This window comes from Aptenodytes forsteri, unplaced genomic scaffold, assembly GCF_000699145.1.
Source record: "Aptenodytes forsteri isolate BGI_AS27 unplaced genomic scaffold, ASM69914v1 Scaffold81, whole genome shotgun sequence".
Taxonomy (NCBI): Eukaryota; Metazoa; Chordata; class Aves; order Sphenisciformes; family Spheniscidae; genus Aptenodytes; species Aptenodytes forsteri.
The window spans coordinates 105,716-117,932 of record NW_008795259.1 but is presented as its reverse complement, the minus strand read 5'-3'; the positions used below and the strand labels follow the sequence as shown (position 1 = coordinate 117,932).

Here is a 12,217-nt window from a genome sequence, read left to right as displayed (position 1 = left end):
GATGGCCAACATGAAAATTTCTGGTAAATTCAACATTTGCCGAGGGGAGGAAAGGCAGAAGAGTTGTTCGGACTTAGTCACAAGGAAACTCTGAGTACTTTCAGAAACAAATAAATGGCACAGTTTGGCAAAGTCAAGGCCACTGCTAGACGACCTTAATTTTGCAAGCAATGTGTGAAAGAAATGAATGTGATAGGAGCGATCAGCGAAGAGTCAGCATAGAATCAAGAAGAGAAAATAGGGTAGAAATCACTGCAACCAATTACCTGGCTGAAAATCAGGAGATTAAGCTGAGTAAATAGTCAGCCAGTTCCCCTGGGTCACTATAACATTTAACAGCAGTACCAGGTCTTCAGCATATAAGAGCAATGATGGGAAGCATACGGCAGAAAGAGTTACTCAGTGGCCTATTCCTGAACAATGGTCTACCGGTGATGATAAAATTTGGAATTTTGTCTATCGTGGGAAATACGACAGTATGAGACGCAGACTGGCCTAACAAACAGAGCAATGGACTAGGGATCAGAGGTTTTGTTTCTATTTACATCACAGGCCTACAGGGTGACTGCAGATAAGGCCTCATGCTCTGCCTCAGTTTCCCCACAAGCAAAGCACGCGGAAGCCTTGCACTGTGCATCACAAGAACAGTCCTCACCAATCTGGTTTGAAAAGTGAAAAAGCCTCTGAAAAAAAATACTGGAAAGATTTCATCAGTTTCTTGAAAACAAGAATCAGTTCACAAACTCTTCTTTTGGAGAGAACAGGAGATGTTCTGTTATCTGAGGAAAGGGAATGGAAAAGTCAATATAGCACAAACATACCTGTGAATTAAGCTGTTTGGGGGCAGATACAGGCAAGTTGCAATATCATGGACCTCTGAACTGGCTATTTAATCCCTAAGTGATACGCGTTCTGCAGAGCAGCCTCCTGTGCAGACATAGTCAAATTCCAGGAAAAGGTTTTAAGGCTGTCTTGAACACTCAGCTGACTATTCACACTCCTTCCCAGCATCCTTACTGGGATACACCATGGAGGTGTGTGAGAAGGCATCTCAAAAATAGGTGGAGGTTTTTCTAGAGAACACTTCCCTGCAGCAATTACTGACAGAGGAACAGGCTGTGACACTGTTGCAAGATGGAGGAAACGATAGCAACCCCTGTAGCTATTATTTGTTGCCATTAATGACACGGGTGATGGGTGGAATGATAATGGAAAGGCAATGCCATCTCCATGCCCTCCCTTCAAGTACATAGCCTGAAAATCCAGCCTGATATTTGTTTATATAGTGTCTTCAACCTGTAATCTGCTAAATGCTGCGATTAAATAATTGTGCTTAAGGTTATAACTGCTTTTAAACTGTACAGTTTAACACTGAGCATTAGAATTGACAAACGCCATTCTCCATTGAGTAAGTAACTGAACCTAAGCCTGGGGGCTGAGATCTGGCAGAGCACCCAACAGTTGTGGAGGGGAGGAAACCCCAAAAGGAGGAGTATTTTATTGGCATCTGGGGAAGAAAAGGGGAGAAAAGTGAAAGGGAGCGGTGGAGGGGCCTAAAACGTTTATTTTACACAGGCTGTGCTGTTGTTCTTGGCAGGCATGTCCCTTAAGGTAAGGAAGTTGGGCATGAAGTGGCAAAAGGACCGTCATTTTACTGGCATAGCAAAGTTTGGGGCAACAAGCCATGCCGGCATGTGTGTAGGCACCCCCTCCTAGAGAAACAGCTTCCAGTGTGGGGTGCAAGTCGTGCCTCCTAGGGAAATAAAAGGAGACTTCTGTGCTAAAAAGCTCTCTTGTGAACAGCACAGTGGCTCCTGAGAGCTGAGGGGCAGGAGAGGAAGCTGTGGAAGAGTTTCCCCTGTGCTATAGGATAGTCGTAGCTTTCAACACCACGTGTGTTTTTGCTATGAGCTGAAATGACAGCAGCTATGCAAAGTGGCTATGAACATGGAGCAAAGCAAAGGAAGGAAGGCTCAAGGAACTGATCCCCGTGGGCTCTGGTGGTCCCAAACCACAACAGATTGCCACAAGAAGGCATAAGCTACCTGTAGACCTAGTCTTCACCAAGGACTGTGAAATACAACCATTTATACATTACTAAATTCGTGTGATACTGCACTTACTTATGAAGTTGGCTTTTCCCTTTCCCTCTTTAATGAAGTATTGTCAACTTGGGAATGGGGAAAATTAACTTGTGAGATACCAGAAGGTTTAGTCCAATTTTTTCCCAGGTTTCTGGACAGGCTTGAAGCTGTTGTTTTATTAGCAGCCCTTGATAAATTTGAACTGGCCCCTGTGATTGCCGAACAAGTCCTCACATAGGTTAGACTAAGAATAATTTAATGCAAGGTTGGACCAGATGATCTCTAGAGGTCTCCTCCAATCTAGGCTTTTTTATGATGGCATAAATGGATTATTATTTTTTTTAATAGCCGCATGACTTAGAGGCAGAGCTACGTGAATAACTAATCTTTTGGTTAACTGGATGAACAGAAGGTCTAGGAGGGAGACACAGTGTTGGGAAACAAAATTTTCCAACTCTCAGCAAGCTTTCCTCTCCCATTACAGAAACACTTAACAGTGTAGCAAGGCACTGCATTCCAGGCGAAATGTAACAATTTCTACTCTTTTCACAAATATTATATTCAGTTAGGGTTTTCTGAACAAAATGCTACTTAGGATGAAAAATCAAAATGTTTAAAAACACATTTCAGGCTTTTGAAAAAATGTGTTGTTTTCTTGAGGGAACTATTCATGAATTTCTGAAGAGGCGACTGAAAGCATGGATAGTCTCCAGCGAGCCCGACTTCATTTTTTGCCAGATAGACTACTTCATTAAAAAACAATCAATCCCTTTGTCTGCTTAATCACTGTTCTGACAGGCTGCAAAGGAAAGACGAAGAATTCCTGCTCCGTGCGGCGCTACACAGAGTCACATGAAGGCTAAATGGAAAGCCAAACCTAATTTTGCAAGAGGCCATTAGGAGCCGTGGGCTCTCCACTCCCACAAGGATAAAATCTTAACACAACAAGGTCCAGAGTTTTAAAAGCGAATGCCTGAAGTTCTGCTCACCAGCCTGCACTTACCCATTTAAATACCTGGGCTGGCATGCAAGGGTACTTAGCAAGCAGCATTGCTGCTTGCGAGTTAATGGGAAATGCTGGGTGATCAGGACTTTTCAAAGTCATACCAGTTCCTTTGGTACCTTGGGAGGTCTCAGACCTTGGATGCACGTAGTCCACTTGAAGTTAATGAGACCACATAGTCCAGTAAGGTAAATTTTTTTAATGGGTATTTAGGGAAGATTTTGAGTCTGACTTCAGGCATTTTTGCTTTTACGTTAAATATTGGCCCAAGAGTTTCCTCATATAGCTCACAAGAGGCCTTTAAATTCTTTTCCTCACCTTCTTCCTCACTGGATTACTAAGTAAAAATAACCATTGGTTGTAACATTCAGCAGTAATAGTAATTCAAAATGGAGTAATTAAACAATAGGTTAAAAGATATCAAACCTCTGCAAAAGGAAAACTGACATCAGTAAAGATCCTTATAGTCTGTTTGAATGAACCTAAACAGTAAACAGAGATTGCTTCCTGAGGCAGTGTCTCTTTTGGGTGCTGCATCAAAAAGCCAGGATCGCTCCTCCTGGACAAGCTGAGCGAACAGGACTCTGCTCCAAGTATCTGAGCAACACTGGCTGAAAAAAATAATGAAACATGAAGTAGAGGCAAGATGCTGATTGACTGAGGGCATATGGGAGACCTGAGAACAACAATCAATCATGGATCTGTAAGCTGTTTAAAACTACTCAATGGTTGGGAGCCAGCGAGGGAGCAGCATCTGTGCGCTCGGACCAGCTGCGGTGCCTCCGAAACCCAACCCGACACAAATTACGGGGAAGCGCTGCCATGAGAGCCTGCCCCCTGTACTCCCCCCGCCCCCCCGCTGGTGGGGAGCACCGCGCAACCTGCACCCCCTGTTACGGGGAGTGACCCGAGCACGGAGATGGAGCCCGGGTCTCTAAATATTTAGACAGCCGATGTTTTTGGCAGTATTTTGGGTTTCCCATCCAGGCTTTGCAGGGGCGCCTGTTTGGACAGGTTAGGACGGGAACGCCCGGCACAGGCCACAGTGCATGCAGGTTGGATGGGGAACACAACCACTGTTGCTGCGTTTGAGGCTAATCAGGTTTGATGTCTCACCTCTTGGTTCAGCATGGGCTTGCAGCCTGAGTTTTTGTTGGTGAGCTGCAAGGGTGCTATCTGGCTTGTCATGTCTAATAACTTTCTCTTCTGAAGGCTGATATGCTGAAAGATCTGTGCTGCTGATGTTAAAAGCTGGATTTTCAATGCCTTCTGTTGCCGCTCTCTCTTCTTTTACTACAGAAAACAAGGAGGTCAGAAGAGCACGTTATAGCAAAATGTATTTCAATGACAAGCAGAAAATTCCTTCTAGTAATTCCTTTGCTGAAAGACTCAAGTGTATCGTCCTCAAATGTCGCCAAAACAGAATTAGGTTAAAATTAACTCTAAAAAAAAAAAAAAAGAATAAATGATTAAAATAATTACAAATTGCACCCTGACAAGCAAGAGCAAAATTTCGCCCACAGCCATTTGTCTGTAATTAGTTAATTAATCCTTACACAAATTATGAGCAATAACTCATCAAGCAAGGCTCACCCATCAGAAATTCAGCCGACTTGGATTTCTTCTGCTTAGTTTGCTTCAGAGCCTTCTGCTGGAACTTCTGGAGGGAAATTGTTAAATGAATAAATTAGCTAAAGAACGAAGATCATCCTTTATGATCCACAACTAACACAGTATTTTAAATATGGGATGGCATTGAAATGTCATTTAATTTACATCTCTGCTAAAGGGGTCAAACACTAATTGAACAACAGAAGTGGAAGAATTAAATAAAATAGGAGAAGAAAAGTTAAAACAAATGCCAAATGAAGGTCACATTAAAATACTTTGCTTTTTCCCAATTTTAATTAATGCAAAGAAACCTCAACAAATGAAGAACATTATAAGACTTGTCCTTACAGTATGCATTCAACAGCAACTGCTTTATTTCACTTGCAGAACTGCAGCACTTCATTTAGAAAAGTTTGGTTATGCAGCATATTTATAGACAGACTACCCTGACATCCCCCGTTCTCTTGTTTTCTAGGTCCACTTACATAACCAGTGTATTTATTCATCACAGAGCAGCTAAAAATGAACGAGCTCTACCGTTTCGTACGAGGCAATAAAATAAAAATAACTCCAAAACAATTTACGACGAGATGTCACAAAAGAGAGATCACGGTCCAGGGGAGAGGGGAAGCAGGAATCATTACAATGATGAAAAGTTCATTTAATATTAGAGAGATGTCAACAACAGTTACAGTGAAAACAAATAGCAGGAGATCTTGGAGGACCTAAACTCTGACAAGTTCCACATTAATTCCTGTGGAGAAGCAAGGCTCAAAAAAAATGCAGTCACATTACTACCATCAGGAAGGCCCAAGTGCTAAACACCGTCTTTGTATAATACCTTGAGCGGCACTAGCAAGAGTCACATGAGGGCTCGTGCATGGCTACAGACCCGTATAATAGATGCTAACAGTCAAAGCAGGCAGAGATTACCTAAAACAAAGCACATCTGGGAGTATTAATCAAAGCCAAAACCAACGTAAGAAAACAGTTCAGACCCATTTATTTTCAAACGTCACATGGCAGTTTCCAAAAACAGCATTATTTTTTCAAGCCAGTTGCTTAATTGTCCAGTGATAAAGACCACTCCTGGCAACATAGCTCCTGGAAACTGTCAATACAAAAGGATTAATTACAAGAATCATTGAAAAATTGCAATTTTTACAGCATCCATCTTTCCCATTTGATTGTGGGTGTCAATTTCCAGTAAAAAAAGCAACGCTTGCAGCAGACACAATCAATAAATCTGTCAAAAATAACTGAACCATAGCACTGACAGATTAATATAGATATTAATATCTTCATATATATACACATGTATATATGCATACGTGCCTATATCTGAATCTGAAAATAGTGGACTGTCTCTAAATTAAGACTACTACCCTACTAAAAAGCGAATATGTGTAAAAAAGACTAGACACATTCTGGAAACTACAATAAATAAATACTATAACAGAATTAATTCCTACAAGCCACATGCAGCACAACTGAAGTTAATGATAATTTTGACAGGAGTTCAATAGGTTCAGAAATGCACCCTACTGCTTCTGATTTTTTCCCAACTGAAAAATCTGTCAAAAATACATATTAGCTCAGTTAGTATCTTTAGAATTATATCACTTTTGCAATATTAAAGTATTGCTGCATTCCTGTATACCACAAAATTTTAATCGAGTCAGTTTTTAAGATTCCAGCAGTATTTGTAACACTGCTGTGTGATAATTACTCTTATTATACTGCATATAATCACCACACAAAAGCTTAAACTTCATGTTAACAGCTAAAGAAAACAACATCTAGACAAAAATTCTGGGACAAATTTTCAACTGGTGTAAATCAGTATACATCCGTAACTTTGACAGAATTAAGATGATCTGCATTACATTCTATGTGTTCCTTCTGCATGTCAGATTTCCCCAGCAAAACCAATTGCAGGCTATGTTGGCCATAGTCAACTTTCAATTGTTATAGTCTGTAAAATGCATAAGCTCCTTCCACAGCAGGAAGAAAAAAAATGTATTCCTCCTCTCCTGTACCTAATAAAGATACATAGTGGGTTTTGATGTTTTGATGTTTGTGTGTGTGTGTTTGGGGATTTTTTTTGTTTGGAGTTTTTTGGGTTTTTTTAAAGTATTCAGTATAGTTAGCACCAAATTTTGTTTTTTCAGGGACACAATAGACTACGTTCTTTGGCACTTCACTCACTAAATCGCAAATTAGTATTTTTACGCAGTTAATGTACAGGCTTGAGACTCCTACTTACTCACAAAGAACTTCAGAAGAAATTATGCCCTTGTCCCTTAATGTGATCAGGTGCTTTTCATGAGTTTGTATTTTTAGAATGAAAGCAACACCTGATTTTCAACAGCAGAGAGAAATTCTTCCAGTGTTACTTCTCAACATAACAGAATAACAGTATTTCGGTGGTGGCCTTTGTGTAGTCAACACATGTTCTTGTCACTTTGTGCTTCAGAGGAAATTAGAAGACATTTTCCTTTCATAGATATCTCCAGCCAATTTCCTCATCCTTCTCTCTTTTACACATGAGCACCTTTAAGTAGTGTAAATTACACTCTCCCTTCGTCCTTCGTTTTAGGTTTCCTTCCCCAGCCCCCTTACCTTTATTGCCTTCTCAACATAACAGAATAACAGTATTTCGGTGGTGGCCTTTGTGTAGTAACACATGTTTCTTGTCACTTTGTGCTTCAGAGGAAATTAGAAGACATTTTCCTTTCATAGATATCTCCAGCCAATTTCCTCATCCTTCTCTCTTTTACCCTTCCCCAGCCCCCTTATCTTTATGATTCTTTGCCTTCTCATCAGAGAATAGGCAGGAAATTATCCAGTGGCATTTTATATTCATTTTATCGTTAGTCACTACTAGTTAATTTATGTATTTATGCAAATTTATGTCTAAAGCAATTGTTCTTTAATCAGTTCACATGTACCTGCAAAACTTAGGTTTCCAATAGCAAATTGAATAAAAGTCTTTCAGTGACCACCTGCCATATTTGCAGGCAAAGTCCGGTTGTGTGAGCATACCTAGACAAATGCACATGAACACACATCCATACAGAAAGCTGCCATTCTAATTATAGAACATTATCCAAAAATAAACAGAAAAAAGCATTCCTACAAAAAAGCGAAGTCACACAACTTGAGGCCAGAGCCTCAAGTGATACAAAGGCTGTGCTGCTTTACACCTGTGGTGGAGGTGGTCCAACTTGCATCCACAAACAATACACATCAGACCTGTCCACCAGCACATAGAAAGGGGATGTCCTTTGCTTGCAAAGTCAAGTTTAAAGGGTGATACTGCTGCTGATGGCAATTCATCATATCTCAAAGCTCCACCAGAGTTGGTGAAAAACAAAAAGTCTTGCCTTTTAACTATTTTTTTTAAAAAAATGCATTTTTACCTTGAGTGTGTTGCATTACAGCAAAGACAACGGGAGTTAGAAGTGTCTGAGCACAGCGCAGACTAATCGCCACGTCATTCAAAAAGTGACCTAAATCTTTAAATGACTTTTTGCATGCCATCATCATTAAAACGCAATGCCTGCTTTCCGATACCAATTGAAACAAAGGAAAACCAGGAGTACCAAGACCCACCGTACTCGAGTCTGCGGGAGAGCAGCGAGCGCCGCAATAGCAGCAGCAGCAGCAACAGCAAGGGAAAAAACCCTCATTTATAACCAGTGACAACTAAAACCTATGAAGTTTTTAAAAGAATGTGATTGTTGTCAAAAGGAATTGGGTACAACAATGCTGCGTTCAGCTCTGGTTCCACTCAAAGCCGTGGCTGAGGGGCTCTGGGAAAGCTGCTGGAAGGCTGGTGGGCACAGACCAGCAAGAAAGTGAATTTTGCATACTGTACGGATCATCGCTCAGTTCAGGGCAGTCATATTGAATCTGTGATCAACCAATTGTGCTTCATGAAACCGTCAGCCCTCATTTATGTCTAGCTGTTTTCTTCTGTCCTGCTGTAAACAAGCTCTGCTCTGAGCTGTCTCCCTACCCTTATCTGCTTACGAAGATCACACAGACAGACCTCATCAGCAGCCTTAGAGTTAAAGTTAAAGTTACTGCTTCCAGACAGCAGTCCCCATGCAAGCTGGAAGTCAAAAAGAAGACCAACTTTGGAATGACAGAGTTTTAGTTCCTTTTAGGAAATGCATACCTTAGATTCATACACATACTGGCATGTTATGTCTCTTTCATGAAATTAAATTAGGTGTTCCTAATATGAACAACTGTTTCTAACATCAGCAAACTAGCTCAGCAGATTCATCCATGGTTTTGTTTGTGGGTTGGTTGTTGGTTTTTTGTTTTTTTTTTCCTTTGGGGCCTTGTTTGAATACAGCCAAAAGAGAAGTAGCTGGAAATATTGTCAATCTGGTAGGGCTCCAAGAACCTAATAATGACTGAAATGCTCTAAGGAGTGTAATGATGGTAAACAGGAACAGGTATGTTGGCTTCTGTTCTCATTCACTTCAGCGAGAGCATTAGCCTTTCAACACAAAGCAGAGCACAGTTTTCAAAGAATGATCCTCTCGCATAAAAAGGGATGGAGCCTTACTAAAAACATATTCCGCTGTGAAAGCACACACAAATGCGTTAGTTGGTATTTACAGCATTTAATTCTTGCAACCAGCTGCTAAGTCCCTGTTAAGGCTTTCCTTTATGCAGCTGGAGCTGGAACCTTTTCCCTTCTCCTAGCCTATTTGTCTATTTAAGGGGTGGCAGCCAAAGAGAAACAGCTTGTAATTTGCACCTGTCTGCTTTAAGCGCTCCATGTTAGATTTTGCAGAGAGCAAACTCTTCATTGCTAATGAGAATGATGCTTAGTAGGGTCAAACATTTTTTAGCTGACTCCGCAGCAATTAAAAAATAAATAAATAAAAACCCACTTCATTTAAGCCTGTTCTAGCTAGAGAACAAGGCTAAAGGAAAAGCCTTGTCAAAAAAGAGCAGCTCAGTGTGTAGGTGGAAGATGTGTCTAGTCTAATATAATACTGGGCACAGCTAGGCACAATCGAATTTGTACACTGCCCATGCAGGAGCACACAGGAAAGCTTTTGACTCTTCCCCCTATAAAATTCAGAACTGTTTCAGAAAACAACCTGCGCTGCCTTTGGAGGACTCAGAGTATGCTTCGCTACCTACAGGGACAGGCCCATGAGAAAACTGTTCTCTCAGAATTAAAAAGAAATGCATGCTTCACTCCTGATCCAGAGGTGTGCAAGCATTACCATGCAGAGGTGCACTAGCTGGAGTGTAAAGCAGTGAAGGTGTACCTCAAGCGAATAACCCACGTGTGATCTTTCAGCCTTACATAAACTACCTTATGGCATGTTTGCTTCTTGCTAGAAAACAAACATTGGCACTTTCAGTCAACTGTGGTATCATTTAAAGAAATAACAATTACACTGGCTTATTAGTTTAGTTACTAAGTACTCGTCTTTTTCTTGCTTGCTCTTAAAATAGAAAAGCCCTCAAAAACTTAAGCTACAGAGCTGATGACAAGAACAAAAATGCTGGGAGAGAAAAAAATAGACAGGAAATAAAACGAAGTAAAACATACAATTTATTACAGAAAACATTGGTGTTGCATTTTTATTTCATAAATTGTCCCCATTTGTACTTCCTGTTTAAACAATAACATGATGATGGGTTAAATGAAGTTGAGATTGTCACAAACATGGCCTCAGTAGTAATTAATGTAGTTTAATATGGTTGTTGGCACACATCTCACGTGACAGATAATGTTCCAACATGTCACTGATAGGACCTTTCAGCACAGCTTTAGGAGATCTACCAGGCATTGCCGAGGTTGGTTAGGTCAAAGGGTTGAACCATGTGTAATTCAGAACAGAGGAGGTCCCACGGTCACTCCACAAAAACAATTACACTACTTATTTCACTCCATCCCTTGCCCGAAATTCACAAGCCTCACAGTTTCAGCACAGTCAATCTCGCTCTGCCCTGGGGCTATGAGCCACATGAAAATATGTGGTGCTGTGTTTATAAATCTAATCAAAAATAGAAACAGTAGACAAGCACAATGAGGTCCTACTATGGATCATGGGAATTCTCTAAATTCTGAAGGCACTTTTGTTTAACTTCTGTGGGCCTTCTCCTACCATTACATTGTCTGGTACTCTCGTTAATCATCCCCTTGACTTGTCAATGATATAAAGGAGCCTACGCGTCTGCTGACTTCCCTCCCATCACACTACAAATAATATTATGAAATAGCAATGCTAGGAATAGCCCTTTTAATTTTTCTGTTTTAAAGCGTGGTTTTTCTTCACTTACCTCTTTCTCCATGCCAGCCTGCCCTTTCTCAGACCTGCAGCACAAAACACTTCCTCCTGCAACAAAAGAGAGGGAGCACATCTGAATTTTCAGTCTGCATACAGTCATTAACACCCTTAGGTTTAACATGCAGACTTGCAGAGCACCAGCCTAGAAACCTGCCAGGATGGGAGGTCTTTTCCTGCTGCAGTCCCTGCTCCTGCCTTGCCAAAGGGCAAAGGGAGGATATAGTGCTGTTCCGTCACTTCATCTTTTTGAAAACAACTTTGCATCAGACCACGTGAAAAAAATAGCTAACAAACAAAGATAAACAAGAAAAGTATAGTTTAAGCTCAGATGAAGTAAGACCAACAAAGATGTGGTTTTGAGTGGAAGTAGCCCAGAAATAGATAATTCCTACCCACAAGCAGTTACTGCTAAAACAATACAGAGTTTGCTATGGAATATACCTAACCTGAAGATTACAGTAGCAAAGCTGCCAGACTCAGGAATGCTTCTGTGATCCAGCATTTAGGTGGGTCCCACTTGTGCCTCACTCCCTGTGCTGGGATTTCCATTACAAGGATGGAAATTATCCTGTACTCTGAAGTTATAATCATTAAGCAAACATACAGTAATTCTACAAGTCATGTATCACATCAGAAAAAAATGCCTCAATTTTATACCAGCTACTTTTGTCTCTATGTGGGGAAAAAAAATTATTCATTCAAAATGGCTAGACGGGTTGCCCCTGCGCCGACTGAAATAAATGGCAAAACTCAGTCTGACTCCGCAGTTGCAGGACCTGAACCGCAATGAATAGCAAGCTTCTTCCTTTGCCAGTTTTTCCCTTATGCATTTACACAAACACACATTCAGATTATTTTGCAGGGCCTGAAACCAAAACAAGACTTTGAACAATTAAAAATATCCCTTCAGAGTCCCTCAGAAGCTTTAAATGACCTTCTGGGTCAGAAGATGCCCCGTACAAAGTACATGTTTGGCCCCAGTTGAGGAAACTCTCTCTCCTGAGGGCACCAGGCAAAGAAGTGCTTAATTCTAAGTAAGAGCTTAAGTTTCATTGAAATCAATACAATGGACAGTGGACGGGGCCACAAATTCTCCCTAGTAAAAGGCTGCATTGTCACTTTGGTTGCTCAGTAATGAATGAAGGGCTGAGCTTTTGCCCAGACCTTGCTAACACTGAGAGTCTGCTGAC

The 12,217-nt window shown here is 40.9% G+C and overlaps 1 protein-coding gene across 1 annotated transcript in view; it reads right to left on the bottom strand.

Annotated features, from left to right (window-relative positions):
- Window positions 1-11,031, bottom strand: part of LOC103898850 (orofacial cleft 1 candidate gene 1 protein homolog) — a 28,048-nt gene extending 17,017 nt beyond the window's left edge. The window contains exons 1-3 of the mRNA XM_009279217.1: window positions 11,020-11,031; window positions 4,681-4,747; window positions 4,204-4,380 (exon numbers count right to left, since the gene is read on the bottom strand). Coding sequence (XP_009277492.1) covers window positions 4,204-4,380; window positions 4,681-4,747; window positions 11,020-11,031 — 256 coding nt within the window. The remainder of the gene's footprint in view (window positions 1-4,203; window positions 4,381-4,680; window positions 4,748-11,019) is intronic.
- Window positions 11,032-12,217: the final 1,186 nt, after the last annotated feature.